This window comes from Eleutherodactylus coqui, chromosome 12, assembly GCF_035609145.1.
Source record: "Eleutherodactylus coqui strain aEleCoq1 chromosome 12, aEleCoq1.hap1, whole genome shotgun sequence".
Lineage (NCBI taxonomy): Eukaryota > Metazoa > Chordata > Amphibia > Anura > Eleutherodactylidae > Eleutherodactylus > Eleutherodactylus coqui.
Window position 1 is genome coordinate 81,438,933 of NC_089848.1, and position 21,349 is coordinate 81,460,281.

The 21,349-nt window shown below is 44.1% G+C and overlaps 1 protein-coding gene across 1 annotated transcript in view; it reads left to right on the forward strand.

Moving 5' to 3' along the window:
• The first annotated feature begins 2,155 nt into the window (after nucleotides 1-2,155).
• The window catches only part of AGMO (alkylglycerol monooxygenase), a 200,225-nt gene continuing 181,031 nt past the window's right edge, over nucleotides 2,156-21,349 (forward strand). The window contains exons 1-4 of the mRNA XM_066585575.1: nucleotides 2,156-2,171; nucleotides 2,262-2,410; nucleotides 6,040-6,167; nucleotides 20,662-20,813. Of these exons, the coding sequence (XP_066441672.1) occupies nucleotides 2,285-2,410; nucleotides 6,040-6,167; nucleotides 20,662-20,813 (406 nt within the window). The 5' untranslated portion in view covers nucleotides 2,156-2,171; nucleotides 2,262-2,284. The remainder of the gene's footprint in view (nucleotides 2,172-2,261; nucleotides 2,411-6,039; nucleotides 6,168-20,661; nucleotides 20,814-21,349) is intronic.

Here is a 21,349-nt window from a genome sequence, read left to right on the forward strand (position 1 = left end):
ACTAAACTTCCTCCTTCTTCTCCTCTCTCCTCTCCTCTGGCTGTTTGCAATGGGAGGGGGCAGGACGGGGGCGGGGAGGGTGTGTGTGTGTGTGTGTGGGGGGGGGGGTGCTTAGCTCCGCCCCTGTCCCGCCCTCCCATTGCTGTCTGCGGACAAGGGGCAGGGAGGGGGCAGGTGCTTAGGTCCGCCCACTATCCCATCCACTCCCATTGCAAACAGCCAGAGGGAAGGAGAGAGGAGGTGAGGTGGAGGAAAGGGGAGGCAATTGCATTGCGGCCTCGACGTATATGCGCCAGGGCCCGTGCCGTCTGGACGGGCGCACAAATGTTAGATTTGTGGCCGCGTTTTTACGGCGTCGGCGGGCGCACGTAAAAATGCCTGCGGCCATGTAAAAGTTGCCTTCGTCTGTGAGTCAGTTTTTCGCGCATTTTTCATCTGCAAAAAAAAACAATCAAACAAGCCCAATCCTTTTTTTTCTGCATCTTAAAAAAAAAAAAAGGACAGACTGAACACGGATGGCGTCCAAGTGCTGCCGTTTTTCTTCTTGACTTGAATGGGTGAGACTCATCCGTAAAACTCTGTAATGTCTGTTGCACCATAGCATAATATGGGTCCGTATGCTCTCAGTGTGTAGTCGCCTGCATCTTGTCTGCCGTTCGATGGTATTCGCAGCCCTAGTGAAAATAATGGACGATGCGTTCCGAGGGCACGCCCATAGGTAGGATATGCCACGATCCTTTCCCACAACGCATTGCGAGGCAAGAAAAAATGTATATGACCCCATTCAAAAGAATGATTTTCATATTTGTGCGAGATTTATGCGACTCGCAATGCAGAAATATTGTGTCATTTTCTTGACTGTGTAAAGGCCGCTAATGGCGGCTTCACATAGGCGTATGCATTTCTGAACGTGCCATTGCGCAACTTTTTGCTCTATGAACGAGGCTTTCTTGTGCGCATATTGGTATATTTCACTGTACTTTCTGCACCTGCAGGACATGTTTTTTTGAGCACAGGACACAAACACACCCCAATTTAAATAGCTATTCAGCCTAATTGTTAAGGTTGTGCGTCTGGGACCTGTGGTTCTACAGGTTACAGGTGAAGGTTAACTGTGCTAGCTGGGTGTGGAATTGTCCACCAGCCAATCCCCCTGGTCTGCTGCAGAGAAATACCAGCAACTCTTGTGAGAGATTGCTGGTCATTTTAGTTCTTCACTGTTGTACCTTGGAGCATAAAGGCGTACAAGGTAGAGCATGCTGCATTTTTTTCCAGCACCCAAAACGCAGAGCTGTATAAAAACCTATTGAAATCAATGGACTCTATTCTCTGCATATTGTGTGCAAATACACCCCTGTCAATGGAAGCCGTCCGACCCGCAGCCCATCCACAATTGACATTGCGGAGAGACCGCAAGTACCCGCGTCATCGTCTAGCGACGGCACAGGAAGAACAAATATTAAATAAAAGCTGTACTGCGCATGACTGAACGCGAGCTTCCGCGGTCATCCACAGTACACGAAAAGAAGGCACGCGTGGTTGCCAGCTGACACATGCGCTGTACAGATGCTGCGACTTTCCCTCTGCAAGCGGGAAAAAAAAAATCGCAATTCAGTTCCTATCATGGACAGGGAAAACTGATTTTCTATAGCCTGTCTATGGGCAGTATTTGCTCTGAAATCCGGAGGCGGACGCCCGTTCCGGATCCCGCAATACAAATCCGCCCATGTGCATTGGGCCTCATTTATGGGCAGGTGGCGTACGCATATATTTTGCTTTTTTTTTTTATTGAAGTATAATTAGTGTAACGAGGTTTCCATATTTTTGTCTTTTGATTATTTGTTCTTTTCTTATGCCTCAGCATTACGATAGAACATATCTCCGAGTTACACATTCTCACTATAAATAAGTGTAAAGTACAATTCTGGAATCTTCAGCATCATTAAGTTAACCCTTGCCTGCACATGGGCAGGCAGTATATAGTGCATTGTGCTGCCAGGCCTCTATCTTATCATGATCCCAGCAGCCTCTGCAGCCCTTCTGGATCTCTTCTCCCATTAGCTCAGGCCTGTATTGTGCAGCTCTCCCTCTGGACTTTTGCCTGAGCGGATCACGTGGCTTGTCCTACTTCACTGTGTATCAGGTTTCACCAGGAAGAAGCTCTAAACAATGTAAGAGCGCCTGTTCCTTGCATCTGACAGCCCCGTTCATGCGTGTGATTCCACACATATAAATAATTGGATTTTTTCTTCCATTCCCAGCAGCTGCTCAGCTCCCGTCAGCCATGGGAGGGTTCACAGGCCAGACCAACTTTTCTGTCTCCCAGGGAGTCCGGATGATGTTTTATGTCTTACATCCAAATGAAACCTCCTATAAAACTATAGAGGAAGTACCAGATTACGTGGATAAGGTGAGAACAGTAGAGACAGGCGGTGACACAATATCCGTAGGATTACGCCATGGACCCTGAGATGAGGGGTTAGAAAATAATAGGTCGAATACTCGATAATGAATATTAGCACTATGCATAGGGCAGTCAGACTGGGATAACGGACCTTTCTCTGTATTTGCAGTTGGAATTGGCTGCTGTAAAAGTTTGTTCACTTTTGGAAAACTTACACTATTATATGAGACAAATGCAGAATAGGATTCTATTTTCATTCTTCTTTTCATTATCAGTATGAGTGGTCAGACAACAGAGCAAGGAAGTAGTGAAAGTCAAGGTTCACCGGCCCACCAGAGTATCAGAAGATCCTTCTGTGGGTTCAGGCTCTGGTGGTCCCTCAGAATAATTCCTCTGTTGGGCCAATTAATTCTTGTCAAACACAGGCAGCAACCACCATTGCCCCATAACACCATCAGTGGGATACAATGGATTAACATAATGCAGTTATTTTTCTTGCAGACTTAATAAACCCACAGATAATATACAGACTGATGCCAAATAATAAACTGAGCTAAACTGCGTTTATACATAGCGGTATGAAAAATGTTTAGCCCCTTCCAGAAGCCCCCTATTGTGACATACTTGTCACAATAAGTAATTCAAAAACCATTCATGAAAAAGTAAATGCCTCCTTAGATATGGTGGATTGAGCACAGCCAGGCTTGACTGCAGGCAGCCTAAGTAAAATCCTTTAATCTGGAATAAGAAACTATAGAGACCCCATCAAGTTCAGGTGAAAGCTGCTAAATGTCTATCCTGTAGACATGGAACAGAATAATACCTTAATATACCATACCTTTAGAGGTGAGAATTTAAAAAATATAACACTGAGCCTATGCATAAGGATGAAACTACTATAATACTTGTTCCCTAGGAACAAGAATATAACTACTATTATACTGCCCTCTATGTACAAGAATATAACTACTATAATACTGCCCTCTATATACAAGAATATAACTACTATAATACTGCCCTCTATGTACAAGTATATACCTAATATAATACTGCCACCTATATACAAGAATATAACTAATATAATACTACCTCCTATGTCCAAGAATATAACTACTATAATACTGCCCCCTATGTACAAGAATATAACTACTATAATACTGCTCCCTATGTACAAGAATATAACTACTATAATACTGCCCCTATGTACAAGAATATAACTTATATAATACTACCTCCTATGTACAAGAATATAACTACTATAATACTGCTTCTATGTACAAGAATATAGCTACTATAATACTGCCCTTATGTACAAGAATATAACTACTATAATACTGCTCCTATGTACAAGAATATAACTACTATAATACTGCCCTTATGTACAAGAATATAACTACTATAATACTGCCCTTATGTACAAGAATATAACTACTATAATACTGCCTCCTATATACAAGAATATAACCACTATAATACTGCTCCCTATGTACAAGAATATAACTACTATAATACTGCCCTCTATGTACAAGAATATAACTACTATAATACTACTCTCTATGTACAAGAATAACACTAGTATTATACTGCTCTCTATGTACAAGAGTATAACTACTATAATACTGCCCCCTATATACAAGAATATAACTATAATACTGCCTCCTATGCACAAGAATATAACTACTATAATACTGCCTCCTATGCACAATAATATAACTACTATAATACTGCCTCCTATGTTCAAGAATATAATTACTATAATACTGCCTCCTATGTTCAAGAATATGATTACTATAATACTGCTCCCCATGTGCAAGAATATAACTGCTATAATACTGCCTCCTATGCACAAGAATATAACTACTATAATACTGCCCCTATGTACAAGAATATAACTACTATAATAGTGCCCCTATGTACAAGAATATAACTACTATAATACTGCCCCCTATGTACAAGAATCTAACTACTATAATACTGCCCCTATGTACAAGGATATAACTAATATAATACTGCCCCCTATGTACAAGAATATAACTACTATAATACTGCTCCTATGTACAAGAATATAACTACTATAATACTGCCCCTATGTACAAGAATATAACTACTATAATACTGTCCCCTATGTACAAGAATATAACTACTATAATCCTGCCCCCTATGTACAAGTATATAACTACTATAATACTGCTCCCTATGTACAAGAATATAACTACTATAATACTGCTCCCTATGTACAAGAATATAACTACTATAATACTGCCTCCTATGTACAAGAATATAACTACTATAATACTGCTCCCTATGTACAAGAATATAACTACTATAAGGCCTCCTTCCCACGAGCGTGGCGGGGTCCGCCGCGTAATATTACGCAGTGAAGCCCGTCACGGCGCCCCCCAGAGCCCCTATACTTACCTGCGGGAGATAGCGTGAAATCGCTTCCCCGCCCACCACCGCCGCGTCACCGCCCGTCACCGCCCACCACCGCCGCGTCACCGGCCGTGTCACGTGCACGGCCGGCCGTGTCACGTGACGCGGCCGGCCGCGTCATTTGGCGTCATATGACGCGCGGCGGTGGGCGGGAAAGCGTTTTTTCACGCTATCTCCCGCTGGTTACAGCGGGAGATAGCGTGAACGGACGGCTTCCATTGACTGCAATGGAAGCCGTCAGTGCGTACAGCCCGTCCTCACCCGCAGAAAATAGAGCATGCTGCGGGTGAGGACGGGAGAAATCGCGGTGCGTAATTCCGCGCTGGAATTACGCATCGTGAGCATTGTGCTATTAGGTTCAATAGAACCTAATAGCTGCGGGCAACGCAGCGGATTTTCGCCGCGAATTACGCGGCGGAAATCCGTTCGTGGGAAGGAGGCCTAATACTGCTCCCTATGTACAAGAATATAACTACTATAATACTGCTCCCTATGTACAAGAATATATCTACTATAATACTGCTGCCAATGTACAAGAATATAACTACTATAATACTGCCCCCTATGTACAAGAATATAACTACTATAATACTGCCTCATATGTACAAGAATATAATTACTATAATACTGCCTCCTATGTACAAGAATATAACTACTATAATACTGCCCCCTATGTACAAGAATATAACTACTATAATACTGCCTCCTACGTACAAGAATATAACTACTATAATACTGCCCCCTATGTACAAGAATATAACTACTATAATACTGCTCCCTATGTACAAGAATATATCTACTATAATACTGCTCCCCTATGTACAAGAATATAACTACGGTACTGTTTTATTTCCTCCTATAGTACTGCTCCCTATATTCAGACATAGCAGTACTGACACATGCTGCATTAGCTCGCTAATCTGTTAATGAATTGTGCCAATCCTCTGCCATGCTACGTGAATTGTGTAGCACCGCCAACAGGAATCTAGCGGTCTGCGCTACAGAAGTAGCGCAAACATCCTTGTTGGTGCTACTACATCTGTACGAAAATATAATTACTATTTGGACCAGAATGTAGCTGATTACAATTAGTGTTGCGATCTATTCTAGCTCTTCATGTTTGCTGATGATGATACCCTGTGAGAATATTATGAGGTTGTGGTTATGATATTATATTACTTTCCATCCTTTTTGTTTTGCAGGCGACTGTTTATTTCACGATGATGCTGGTGATGGAGATGATACTTAGCTGGGCTTGGAAGGGTCGGCCTCTCCGAATTAATGATGGACTGACGTCCCTTTCTGCAGGAGTTATGTCTCGTCTGCCAGAGTAAGTTAAATTGCTCTCGTGGTTGGAAAAGTCTTATTTTAGTCCCTGAACTGGAAGGCCTGAGGAGTCTCAAAGCCAAGGGCGCTCCATTCCAGAGCGTTTCAGCTAATATAACAATTAAATTATAAATTGCAGGCGGTACTCATTCCTAGCGTGGTGTGCATGACATAATCTGTAACATTCTGGATTACAGGTACTTTAATGGAATTTTAAATGCAGCCGACAGTGAATTCCTGACAATTTACTGTAATTGGAGTTTTATGGACCTACCAAGAGTGAATTGTTACTTGGCAAATGGTAGGAACTGAAGGAAGAAGCTCACAGATTTATTAGTGGATATGGATTGTTTTATAGAACACAGTAAGAGCAGCACAGCCAGGGGTTTGGGGGAGGTCAGTCTTTGGATTCATAAAATATTCCTTGGAAAACCTGCGGACATATTTAAAGTTAGACTCCAGCCTTTGAGGGGTTGTCTGGTTACTGGACAATATTCCCGCTATACCACCCTCTGTGCTAAAATAACAGTATTTACCCATCTTCTGGTGCTGCAGCACTGTTGTGGTCCCGGTGTTTGTTGTGGCAGGTGATATCAGCCAATCAGAGGCTGCAGAGTCACTTGAACTGCTGCCATCATGATGCCTTGGGTGTGAGCGCTGATGCCAAGAGAACGGGCGGTGGCGCTGCATCCACTGATTGGCTGCAGCAGTCTGGTGACCTCCACTGATGTCATCTGTCACAACAAACAGTGGGACCACAGCAGGGTTACAGTGCTAGATTGCAGTGGCATTGGAGGGCTAACTACTTATCAAAGACATCATTGAATGGCTGCGATTGGTTAACACAGCGCCGGCTTTCATTGGCTGAAGCGGCGCTGAATTAACAATCAGAGGATTAGCTTGTTGGAGACAGGGCATTCAAGCCCCACATCCTGAAAGCAATGCTCTGTCGGCGTGGAGGAGGGTGCAACAACCTGCAGCAGCGCCGCAGACCATCGCGAGGACAAAACGCCAGCGATATGTAATTATGAACCCCCCTGATCCTCAGCTTGCGATTTTTTTTTTTTGATTTTTTTAAATTTTTTTTTGGACTTGCAAGCAGGCTCGTAAGCCGAGTTTTTGCTCGTAAATCAAAGCACAAATTCGGGAGAGAGCCTGCTCGGAAGTCAAAAAACTCACAAGCTGCGGCACTCGCATCCCGAGGCATCACTGTAGTTTTGTAGGAAGATATTAACTATAACCTTCAATTTATTGATCTAGATTTCTGCTCATTCTGTGCTTAGGAGTCAAGTAGGTGGTCCTACTCATTGATTGACAGCTATTTCTATATACACACTCTTACAAGGAAATCAGCCCAGCCAATTACAGATAGGACCGCCCACTGGACACCTAAGAAGAGAATGAGCAGAGATTTGGATCCATAAAATACAAGTTATTTTGAATCTTCCCCCACATAAAACTATATATCAGTCTGCTCGGCTCCTCCTGCTCTGTAACATGCTGCTGCCTGTTTGGACTCCTATTCGAGTGATAGGCAACCTTTAACACAAGAGGCGAGGTAGAAGAGCTGAATCCGTTGTACTATTGCACTGCCCTAACTCACTGAATGAAAGAGATATGTCAGAAAAACATGGCTGTTCATTTCTAGAAACATCGCCACACTCATCCATGGGTTCTGTCTGATGTTAAACTGCAATAACTGAAATAGCCCATTGGCAAAAGTGGCGCTGTTTCAAGAACTACACCGTCCTGTTTTTGTTTTCTTCTAACACTATATTATCATTTTCTTAGGATAACTCAAAAACATAGAAAGTTAGAAAACAACCTGCGCCTGCTGGTAAATTCAGCTCTGCTACATTGACAAATGCAGTGGTCAAACAGGCTTACGATAAACCCTGGCATGATCACCGTGATATTTCATTCAGGCAGCCGGCTTGGCAGTGACCCTTCAGAGTGTGCTTGCTATGCCGGGGGACTGCAGAATCTATTAACCTCCTCCATGTGTAATATCACTTCATTACTTCACGTGGAGCCCAGTGCATTTATTCTGGATTTTGCACTAACTGCATAGAAACAATGCAGAATTGATGAGCTGTGAGGAACATTTCAGAGCAGATAACACCCCTCAGGTACTATATTTTGTCATCCCGCATGACTTCTACAAAGCCACTGAGTATCTAAAGCCAGTTCCACCCTCTCAAACAAATTGAGCAGCTGAATTCCTCGGGAATGCCAATTAACCTGAACGTTGAGCGCTGTGTTCAACACATTTTCTATTCTCATTAGGTGAAAAACAATCTGTGGAATGAGCCTTGCGGAAAAGAGGCGAAAAGCAAGAATGCAAAAAATACATAAATAGAGAGTTTGGTGTAGCTATAGTTGAGTTTGGTAAATGTTGCAAAAAGTTAAACAAAAACACAGATGGCCGGCACCACCCCTAAATATATAGAATTGTTACTTTGTTAATCTTGATACTGCAGTATACCTATTCCTAAGGCACCTTTCACACGGGACGGGATATGCCACCCCAGAATGTCGCACCAAAATCCGTACTGCTAACTGCGGATTGTGATATGTAATTGGCAGTAGGATTCTTCTATTTTCAATTCCGCATCAAAATCTGCATGTTTGCTGAATATTTCAGCCTTAAAAGGTCCTTAAGGGCTCTTTCACACTGGCGAGAGCGTGACATGTTTGAGCTCTGAATGGAGAGCTATTACTTCCTTTCGTCAGCGTAACCACCGTCCTTTGCTGTACTCCTTTTGCGATGCCGGGCCTGTTCACATTGGCGCGGGACACAACTGTGCCGTGTTTGAACAGGCAGGGCTGCCTATTTAGTAGGCGGGCCAGCCTAACTAGTCCCCGGTGTTATTGATTAACACCGCAAAATCGCACAGTTCAGTGCGCAATTTAGTTTGGGATGAGTGTGCATTTGTGTACCCCATAGACTCCTATGAAGCCTCGGGTGCACAAATGCACTTAAAAATAAAGCATGTCATGTATTTTTTGTGTCACTAAATTTCGCATGCAAAAACGCTCCATGTGAGGGAATCCATTGAAATTAATGGGCTTTAATGTATGAGGTTTGCCCAAGCGTTTTTTTGCTTTTGTGTTTTTTTTTTTTGTTATTTTTTTCCGCGCACAATTGCCTGTTTAAAGCAGCCCTTAGGGGTACTTTACAGGGGCCAATAGTTTCCTGGGTAATCACTCAAAACAATGACTGTCATCCTGTTGTGGCGATCTCAACCAGACCAAGTAGGGGGAGCAGCAGAGAAGAAGATGGTAGTCACGGTGGTACTGCTGCTCCTCTCCGATGGGAAAACATGGCCTGGCACGATGTTCCACAGTGGTAAATTGGCAGTTCTCATTATAAGATGGTAATCCCCAGGGTGGTGCTACCCACGGAGTCGGGTAGGTAAAGATATTGTTTTGTTGTGACGCTGGTCCGTGTATGGGTAGGGACCCGTTCTGAACAAAACAATAAATACAAAAAATGGGAGAAATAAATCTAACAGAGGTAGAACCTCTTTTCCCCTGGAGCACACAGTGTGGTACCTCAGTGCAGGTGTTAAGTTGGTGAGAAGAAAGTCCAGGAGTCGGGTTGTAAAGTAAACCATAAACAGATTTATTTTCAGAGAGAAAAGGAGATGTTCAGTTGAATCACTTCAAACTGTTTGCTTCAGATGACTAAATAAACAATGACATTTGAATAAACCATTACATTTTAAGGAATTGATTACTTCTGCGCTTTTCTCATAAGATTGATATCAGGTATTACGTTTGTACTCTTTGTTTTCCTCCTAGCTTTCCCCCCTGGCTGTGCCTACGTATAGCTGACTTAATTTCCTTTCTTTCCTTATCTCCTCTTCTTTCTACTTAGATCTCCTTCTTCTTCTTTTTCTCTTAACTAAACGGTTCTTGCTCTTGAGTACTCGCACTTTAGATATTCTTCCCACTGCCGTAGCTGCTCTATGATGACCTAGCAGAGGCTTCTCCTGGTTCCTCTCTGGTCTCTCTTAAGTTTTCCAGGTTCAAGTGAAAGTGAAGGCTTATCTGACATTTCTGAAAAGTGGGTGGGGCTTGTTGGGAGTGGGGGTGGCCACCCTGGATCGACAGATTTATGTATAATTTATGCCACAAACTGGAGTAAATTATGCCAGAAATGTACGCCTTGAAGTTGCCGGGAATGCGCTGAATAAATGAAGAGGCGTGTAGCTCTTCATGTATTCAGCACACCATGTGCTGGGGAATATCATAGATTTCCCCTAATATTCCATGTGCGACCTGACTAGTGGCTCGTGTAGAGGTAAAATTACAGTATATGCTTGCCTAGTGTATGTAGGCCACATTTGCTGCATACCATGATTTTATTTGGCTTGGCAGCAGCTGCCTGACACTAGTTGTTCAAGTTCATTTGCAAGTCCAATTCAGGCAGCATTTCACCAGCTAATGTGATGAAATGTGAAGCTCTCCTCTTATGTGTATAAGTTTACGTATATGTATCTAGATTAAACTTCATGTACAGCTGCTCTGCGCGGGACTCTAACTCTCTCTCAGTTCAAGATGCCTACGACTTTGGAAATCTGAGGCATGTTGACACGCTGGTTGGGATAGGTCATTTATCTGGGGAATATTACGTAAACCTTTTTCTCCATACGTGTTGCATGACTGCTAATCTAGCTCTATCCCCAAATAGTTTGTCCCATCACTAGGATGTGTATCATACCTCTAAACTATGGTCATATAGTGACTAATACCACTATGATGGCATCTACTGCCCTGTTAGCTCATATTTCATTGTATAGGACGAGCACAAAAAACAGTCCTTGATTTTCAGCAGATACAGATTGAAATTAAGGACGTTTTGTGCTCACCCTGTATTTGCATTCTGAGGATGTAGACATGATTTAAAATGCTGATCACTAAGATTGCACATCCAGGGCATTGAGCAAAATGGGCCTAACGACATCATTGATTTTGGGGGTGTTTGGTGGTGATTTTGGTTCTGATTAGAGATAAGCGAGTATACTCGCTAAGGCACATTACTCAAGCGAGTAGTGCCTTAGCCGAGTATCTCCCCGCTCGTCTCTAAAGATTCGGGGGCCGGCGCGGGTGACAGGTGAGTTGCGGCAGGGAGCGGCGGGGGAGGGAGGGAGAAAGAGATCTCCCCTCCGTTCCTCCCTGCTCTCCTCTGCCGCCCCCCGCCGGCCCCCGAATCTTTAGAGACAAGCGGGGAGATACTCAGCTAAGGCACTACTCGCTCGAGTAATGGGCCTTAGCGAGTATACTCGCTCATCTCTAGTTCTGATGTTAGTCTGTCACCTCAGTTTTTTATACCTCTTTGTAAGATGGTAGCTGCTTAGGTGCTCTGAAGGAACTCCCTGTCATCTGCAACAGAGCCACAACAGCCTCTTGGTTGCATTATTGCGATTTTATTTATTTTATTAGTAGATCGTGACGCCAGCGCTACATTAGCACAAGAATGTTACATGTGATGCAATTAAGAAATCACAAAAACCAGGGTTTAAAACGTAATAATTTTATTTTCTATTTCTTTGTTGATGTCGGTAGGATCATATATCAGTGCGCACATACAAGCCTTACATTAAAAGTGGTTATTTTACATGTTAGGAGTATCATTAACAAGAATAATGTACATGGGATTCCTCAGGCTACAGACAGAGATGATGCTCTGGGTAACATATGGCAGTGCTGTTAGTTTTCCTTGGGCCGGTTTAATGGCTCTTCAGGGGTGTGAACTGTGAGCAGTATACACCTTTGTCTTGGCACAGGTTATGAGGGTATTCCATGGCTCTGGTGTCCGCAATTATAACTCTGCTCACGGTAAAATGAATACTTCTGTGTTTTACCTCTCGTGTCTCAGCCACCTTGTAGGGACTCTCCTGTGGCAGACCACAACTCTCCTCTGAATCCAAAAACTCTTCCAGCAGCTCTTTGACTGCAATGCTGACAGGGATCTTTCTTCTCCTGGTAACTTAACTCACTCTCTTCATACTAACACTGCCCCTCTCTCTCTCTGATGGACACCCAAAGATTTTTACTATCTAACTCTCTCACTTGTCTGACTAACTCCTCTCAACTACACACATGGTCACACTGACTAACTATACGGTTCACTTGTTTAACAGCCGACTAAGTGACAAACTCTGCGCACTTTACTGTTCTGGTCTGACTGACAAACTTCTCTCTATAACTACGATACGACTCCTCTCCTACCTCTCTCTCCTCACTCCCCAGATCTGCATGATCAACTGTCAACTGCCACTCCACTGGCTTCCAGCCAGAGTTCAATCTGCCAGCAACCAATCAAAATTAACTGTCCACCTGGCAGTTAATTAATAGCTCTGCCATAGGGGAAATTAAGTCATGGTTAACCCGCTGCTGCTTATACATGAACAGAGCGCCGCCATTTAAAGGCAAGGTGCTTTTGTGGGTCACTACAACTTGGTGTCTCCTATTTAGCCTACAAGGCATTATTAGGAAAATATCTTCTTGGGGTCCCGAACCTGGCAATTTTCTGGCTACATCATATACAGGTGAAGATTTGCACAACTTTTTCTGATCTGAGGGCCACACAGTCAGATTGAAACATTTCAGCTTTTCATAGCCAAAAGGGTCAGTGATCCGGGGATTATTCCGATTGCCAGATTGGACTCAGGAAGGAATTTTTTCCCTTTTAATGGGGAAAATTGGCTTCTACCTCATAGCTTTTTTTTTTGCCTTCCTCTGGATCAACATTGGGGTATAGGCTGAACTGGATGAACGTGGGGTTTTTTTTCGGCCTAACATACTATATTACTAAGATGGGAAAACCGCTGCCACGGCTACCGGCCTTGGTAGTGCTCCTTCCATAGGTCTCATTGAAGTAAATGAGAGCTACGGAAACAGTGTAGTGGGCTGAGCTACACTATTTCTATAGCTCCCATGCACTTCGATGAGGGCTATGGAAACAGTGCTGGGCTATGTGCCGATTCTTTTTGATAGGTTGTCAAAACACAGCTTCCGGGTTTTCCCACCTAAGCCATGAAAAGCTGGGCTAGGAATAGCCTTTTAATGGGCTATTACAATTGGAAACATTTATTGCATATTGCTAGTGTTGTGTATTGTATGGGAATCCTGGAAGTGCAGTGGGCACCTATCAGGAGAATGGGCGGTACTCTGCTACCCCATTTACACGGCAGAAAAGAAGATACCATGCATGCATGTAGCTTATGTGAAAAAAAAACCCAGATGTGATGGAAATTAGCTGGGGATTGCCCAAACTAGATACCAAAGGGCACCTCTTCAATTCAAGCAGCCTGGACATTGATCTTCCAACTCAGAATAACCTTTTTTTCTTTGCAATTTAAGGTGCTCTGGAACAGTCATCAGCCACTTCAGACAATAACGCAAAATAAAACCTAGCCTGTCCGGCTCTAACTTTACGTAAATGACCCTCACTACTGACTGGTGGGCTACCCCCTCCCAGCATAACAAAACAAGTCCAGCTTTCATTTCTTATACTGCTGAGATGAAATTAAATCTGTTCTGTGATTGGTTGCTGGGCTACTTTTCCGTGGCCCACCTTGTATATGGCAGCCCCACAGATGGCCACACAGCACATCCTTAGTAGTTACCAGTCCTTGCCCCTATGATATGCACCACTCCTCTTCTGCATCTCTATGGAGAGTGATGGCCGCAGCGGAACGCAGGCGGTGAAACTGCCCCAAAACACACGGCGAATCTCTCAGTACTTCTGTGCAGTCATTCCGTGAGAACGCAGCCTAAGGGCTTATTTACACGAGCGTATATGGGCTGGCGTTTTCATGCCCGGCCGATATATGCTTCCATCTAAGCAATTCCCTCCCCCTCACCTGCTCTCTGTCTCTCTCCTCCAGTCCTGCGCTTGCAATGGTAGGGGGCAGAATGGGGTGGAGCTAATCTCTGCTCTGCCCCACCCACTCCCATTGCTGGCTATGGACAAGAGGCGGGAGCTTAGCTCCACCCGTCCCACTCACTCCCATTGCAAACCGCTCGGAGGGGAGGAGAGAGGCAGAGAGCCGGTGAAGGGGAGAGAAGAGGAGAACTGCTTTAGGGCGCCCACCCAGTGGCGATTTTTTTTCCCTGCGAAATTCGCAGCATTTTTTTCTCTGCAGGGGTCTATGGGACTTGTAATGTTAAAATCGCGATCGCGCAAAATCGCGATTTCGCTGTAAATTGCGATTTTGCGCGATCGCGATTTTAACATTACAAGTCCCATAGACCCCTGCAGAGAAAAAAATGCTGCGAATTTCGCAGGGAAAAAAATCGCCAGTGGGTGGGCGCCCTTAGATGGAAGCGTATATTGTCCGGGGGTGAAAATCCGACCGATATACGCTCGTGTAAATAAGCCCTAAGGGTGCAAAGGTGCGCCCTGGTGCCTGATGAGTTCTAAATGCCCCTTAGCTAAATAAAAGACACAAGTATTATAAGGTTACATAGTGGATGGGGGGGGGGGGCTGTTACGGATTTTACACTGGGGACAAGGAGTTTTAAGTTAGATTTCTGCAGGTGACTGCAAATATAGCTCATTATCTTTACAGGTTGCTTCATCTAATAAAAGTTACAGAATCCTAAAGAGTTAAATTGCGCATCCAGCTCTGCTACATCTGGATTTCCATTGAAAGTGCTAGGAAGTCTTGTCGCAGGCTGCAGTTTAGAGCTCAGGTTTCGTCTGCAGTCAAACTGGTTTCAGCGTGAATAAAAATCTAGTAGAGCTGACAGAATCCACTTGGTGGACGTCTCGGGCAGAAACCCCCCCAACGAAGGGGAAAACGAGTGAAAATCATTAGCAGCTGAGAGAAAGATTAATACAACATTGATTTCATCCTTTCCCAGGGAGTAGATTTTATTTTACCCATTTGGGAAAAAAACAAGTTTGGCCACAATCTTTCAAAAACATCCAGGCCTATAGTGAATATATATCACATTAATAGCCCATTAATCAGGGGTAAGCTCTTCATCGTAGAAGCTCCCCTCCACCGCGGCAGGAAGTTTAATCGCTCCTGGCAGGATTTAGGTATACGGGATGGGATTGTTGGGGAGTCCTTGTAACAATGCAGAAGAGGGAATTCACCAATAAATATACAGTGATTCGGAGAAGCCGGGAGCAGGGGTGGGGGGCTGCATTAGAACTAAAAACCCCAGCAGGCCCTGCCAGGCAATAGTTAGCAGTTCACAAAGTAGGGAAAATCATATTTTAGGTACGTTGCTTGGTTTAAGCACAGTGCCAATTAGGGACTTTTATGTGTATATCCATCCATTCACAGTGTTATATATCCGTCTGTCTGACACACAGGCAAACCAATCAATCAGTTGGTTGTTTCATCGATCAGTCTATCCGGCTGTCTGCAGTATCTATCTGTCTGGCTGTCTGCAGTATCTATCTGTCTGACAGATAATACTGTAAATAGCTATGTAGTGGCCCACTATATAGTCTGTATTGTCTTGTATATTGTCTTTGAATGTGGTATGATTCAGCAGACTGTGTATTGGTGTTTGCAGGAATGAAAGTCTTAGGCCTCATGTCCACGGGGAAAATCAGGCCCGCTACGGATTCTCCATGGAGAATCCGTAGCAGGTCCCTCCTGCCCCGCGGACATGAGCGCTGAAAATAAGAATAAATCAGAATAAACTTACCTCCCGCCCGCTCCGGATCCTTCCTTCGCTGCGGCGTCATCTTCTCTGCGTCGCGGCCGGATCTTCTTTCTTCGGCCCGGCGGATGCGCAGGATGACGTCAGTGACGTGCCCCACGCATGCGCCGGCCCGAAGCAAAATGATCCGGCCGCGACTGAGAGAAGATGGCGCCGCGGCGAAGAGAAGAACCGGAGCGGATGAGTAAATCCCGATTTTTGTCTCCCGCGGATCCGGATGGCTTCCATAGGCTTCAATAGAAGCCCGTGGGAGCCGTCCCCGCGGGAGACCCGCATGAAAATGGAGCATGGTCCGGATTTTTTCATGCTCCATTTTTTTTTAAATCACTTTTATTGACCATCCGCTGGTATTTATCTACCCCGCGGGTGGTCAATGCATCCCTACGGGATGCGGATCCGCGGGCAGGAGAAGAGTTAAAATCTGCTGCGGATTTTAATTCTTCTTTTGCCAGTGGACATGAGGCCTTAATGTCTGCAAATGAGCTGTCTGTCTGGAAATGTATCATTTTGTGTTGTGAGTTTGTGGTCACCTGACCATGCTTTATATTAATGTTTGCAGAATGTGAGTGCAAGTTAGTAAGAGATCAGTGTTATGCAAGGTAAAAGGAAGGAGAGTGCGGTCTGAGACTGTTCTGGGCCAGTGCAAGAGTCAGTGTGGAGCTTTGCAGAGGAGGGCACCAGCGAGTCTGCTATGTCCTAGGAGAGACTCTGCCTTGCCTCGCTGAGGCCCAGGATGGGAGAGGCTGAGAGAATGGCCTGATGATGCCCAGGGACTACTACCGCCAGGAGTTCGCAACAATACCTCTGCAGTGCCACCTATTGGAAGGCAGCATTCCTGCAAGTCAATGTTAGACTCTTTATATAAGCCTTGTAACAATAACTGGAAATTGCAGAGGTATTGTTCCAGCTCCCTTATTTGCATATTACCCAGAGGAGCATGAATGGCCTCATAAGTCTCCTCACTTGCCTGCTAGGTACTCTCCCTAAGGAGAAAAGATAGTGTTCCTGATACAATGTTAAAGCACAGTCCTGATTTTTCTTCTACTATAACTATCAGAATAATTATATTAATTGTCACTTACTACAATACAGTTATATCGTTAGACCCGGATTATCGGCATAAGCCAGGTCCCTGCTGCCATTTTTCATGTGGATTTGTGTCAGCGCCGCTGCTCTCTCTGACAGCGCAGTAAATCGAGACCTTGTTTAACGCCTGGCACCTGTGCAGGAAATGGGAGCTTTCAGTTAGCAGCACTCTAACTCTGTGCTGCGAGTGGCAGTGCCCTATTAGCCCAAGTTAAAACGTGAAACAATTGGAACCACATTCTATAAATCCCCTTCTCCTCGCCGCTGCAGATTGCCATCCGGTTACGGCTCTTTGTACTTTGGGTTTCTTTTGCTTTATGTTATAATGATCGCTGGAATATTTCTGGACCAGGAATTTCGGACTGAAATATGTTACACCCCTGGCCGGGGCGGAGGAGCCATAATGATTTATTATAGTCACTGCTGTCCTCTGGTATTAAACAATCAGCATAGCATTTTGGCTGAATGAATAACACTTTTTTGTGCACACGCATCGGTGTATTTATGGTACTTTTTCCATATGCAAGGGTATGTTCATTTGCACGCATTTAAGAAAAAAACTCGCCTATTGAAATGGCTAATTAGTCTAATGATTCCAGTGCTCCTTTTCCTATGCAATTATGCAGTGTTTCACACATCTCCTAGTGTATTTTGCGTGCATTTGCGAATCCCAATTCTATGAGGACTGAAAATGGAGAATGCCGTATTTTATTTATTTTTTTTGCGCGGCCGAAATGCACAGGAAAAAATGCACATGTGAGCGAACCCATTGAAAGTGATGGATTCTATTCAGTGTGCATTGCGAGCATACATTTTGCATGCACCAATACGTGCGCAGATACGCCCGTGTGACAGCAGCCTAAGTGCTTATTCACATGTCCGTATATCGGCCGGGTTTTCACAACCGGCTGATATACAGTGTCTCTTTCTGCAGGGGGAGGAGGCAGTGCACTGAGCTCCCGCTCTCTCCGCCCCCTCACCACTATTTGCAATGGGAGATGGCGGGATGGGGCAGAACTTAGGTCTGCCCCCGTCCTGCCCCTTCCATTGCAAACAGTGGCGAGTGCTGGAGAGAGGGCAAGAGCTCAGTGCAGTGCTCCCGACCCGGCCCACCCCCTCCCCCTGCAGAAAGGGACACCATATATCAGCTGGTCGTGAAAACCCGGCCGATATACGTTCGTCTAAATAAGCCCTAAGGCTTTATTCACATTGCAATTTTCAGATGTCCGCATCATGGTCGAAAATTGCATGAACCAGAGGCAGCCGTTTTCTCGCCCATTCAGACAGCAGCCCGCTATGCGGTCGCCAGGGGGAGCTGGCTGCCAGCAAGAGGAATGGGCTGGAGCTTAGCAGAGCCAGTTATGCTAAACTCCCCCCCCCCCCCCACCTCTGCCTGCCGGCGGTTCCCATTGGCTAATTACGGCCAACAGATGGGACAAGTCCCTTTTTTCCCGGATGCCGGAAGCGGCAGCATATGTGCTATTTTTTTCTGGACACCTGATTTTACACGCCACAAAATTGCTTCTCTAAACGAATGCATTGGAATCCAATGCTTCAGATGGTCATGATTTCCGGCCGACGTTGTATCGCGGCAAAATCCCTTCTATAAAACGCTTGTGTGAATAAGTCTTGAAGCTGTATTTACATAGGTGAGGGCGATATAGATCTGAAAGAAAGGACCTATACCTCAGTTACTTATTGCACTGTTTTTCAGCTAATGCGATGCGTTTCGGCTTTAAAAACACATCACTGTACATGTGTTTTTTCATGCACGTAAAAAAAAGTGTGTTGTTCAAATTGTTTAAAATGGGTGAAAAAAGGAATTCCACTCACATGTAAATCCCATGGCAAGCGAGTGCTATGTCATTTTTTTTTCACTTAGCCATTGGAAATAATGGGCAATTCTTCAACAAGACTCTTCAAAAAAACAGGACCTGCTGTAATTTTTCTGAGAGTAAAGTCGCTCATTTGTACAAGTTCTTTCTCATGCGAGTTCCGTCCAGGGCTAAAATAGATGAAAGCACTAATACACTTGCCACTGCAGAGTGTATTAGCGCATGAAACAGGTTTTTTTTTGACTATTCAAACTCTGCACTAGTGCGTGCGAGTTAGAATAAAAAAAGGGGGAAAATGTCCTGCCCTATCTTTCTCAGAAAAACTGCAAGCGAGAAAGATAGGGCAAGTTGCATGTAGTATTAATGCGTGAGAATCCCAGTGGTTAAAACCAAACCATCAAAATCAATGGTTGCACTTTGTCCCATTTTGCGGCTGAGATTTTCACGGATGCAAAACGGGACTAAAACATGCCTGTTTATGCTCTTAGGCTGGATTCACACGAACGTATATCGGACGGGTTTTCACGCCGAGCCGATATACGTTGTCTCTCTCTGCAGGAGGGGAGCCTGGAAGAGCCAGGAGCAATGCTCTGAGCTCCCGCCCCCTCTCTGCCTCCTCTCCGCCCATCTGCACTATTTGCAATGGGGAGAGGCGGGACAGGGGCGGGGCGAATTATCAAAACTTAGCCCCACCCCTGTCCCACCTCCTTTCATTGCAAATAGTGTAGAGCTGTGGAGAGGAGGCAGAGAGGGGGTGGGAGCTCAGTTCCTGCTCCTGGCTCTTCCATCCTCCCCCCCCCCGCAGATGAGGACACCGTGAAAACCGATATACGGTTGTCTGAATCCACCCTTAAAGTGATAGGTCATCAATGTACGAAAGTGAGTCAAAAAATATCCGGCTGTACAATTTATTTTAATCAACGTTCAGAAAAGACAAATGCATTATTTTTCGACATAACCTCCCTGCTTTTCAATATACTTTGTCCTTCTCTCAATAAGCTGTCCTATTTCCTCATTAAAAAAATGTTTTAGGCCGGGCTGCGAGCCACGAACGCACCATTGTTTTCACGTCTCCATTAGACATGAATCTTCATCTTTTTAGGCCTTCTTTCAGGGGACCAAACAGGTGATAGTTCAATGGGGCAATAGTAAGACTATAAGAAGGGTGCTTTAACACCTCAAAACAAAGTTTTTGGAGAGTGTCAACAGTATGTGCAGTGGTGTGTGGAAGTGCATTGTTATAGTACACTAAAACACCCTTGAATGTCAGTCCTCTGTATTGTGTTTGAATATAGGCTTCAGCTCTCCAGTGAGCATCTCACTACAACAAGCACTGTTTATTGTTGTACCTTTTTCCTGATAATGTTCCTGCTCCTTCTACACTTGTGTGACCTTCCTTTAACTTCTCTATCCATACACACTTCTTCAAGACAAAAATGTTTTCGCCATACTGTGCACAAAGTCCTTGATAAATATCGCCACCAGACACACCCTGAGACCCCTAAAAAAACAAATCACTGCAAATCAAAAATAAGGCAGACATTTTTTCTTGCACTGCAGTCGCAAATGAACTGACATAACCTGTTTAAATTTGCACAACAATTAATATGTGGTTCTAATTACCACTACATGTGCTGCAGTTTGGTTCCCAGGGTCGTCTACACCAATGGTCTCCATCCTGGGGCTCCCTAAGCTTCAGCTGCTGCAAAACCACAACTGATTTTGCAGCAGCTGGAAAGTTGCAGGTTGGAGACTATTGATCTATGGTATTTTGCTTCTTAATTTCACCCAAAGGCTTGGCTTGAAACAAAAACAATTCAATTCCAGTTTCCATATCTACGCATTACTGATACAATTTATACGGTACTTGTCTTCCAAATACAGTGTTTTCTTCAGAGGGGTTGAAGTGACCACATACATCTACGTATGGCACCACTACAGAATGGCAGAATTGCCTTGGGATTCTCCTTGGACCTGGTGGTTGACATTTATCGGTGTGGATTTTGCATACTATTGGTTCCACAGAATGGCACATGGTAAGTAGAGTTAAAATATTGTGTAAATGTGCTGGCAGATATGTAATGTGTGCAAGGATATAATATTATAATGTTTTCCCCTATGTACAACATTAAAACTACTATAATACTGCTCCTGTGTCACAGAATATAACTACTATAATACTGCCCCCTATATACAAGAATATAACTACTATAATACTGCCCCCTATATACAAGAATATAACTACTATAATACTGCCCCCTATATACAAGAATATAACTACTATAATACTGCCTCCTGTGTACAAGAATATAACTACTATAATACTGCTCCCTATGTACAAGAATATAACTACTATATTACTGCCCCCTATGTACAAGAATATAACTACTATAATACTGCCCCTATATACAAGAATATAACTACTATAATACTGTCCCCTATGTACAAGAATATAATTACCATAACACTACCCCCTATGTACAAGAATATAACTACTATAATACTGCTCCTGTGTCGCAGAATATAACTACTATAATACTGTCCCTTAAATACAAAAATGTAACTACTATAA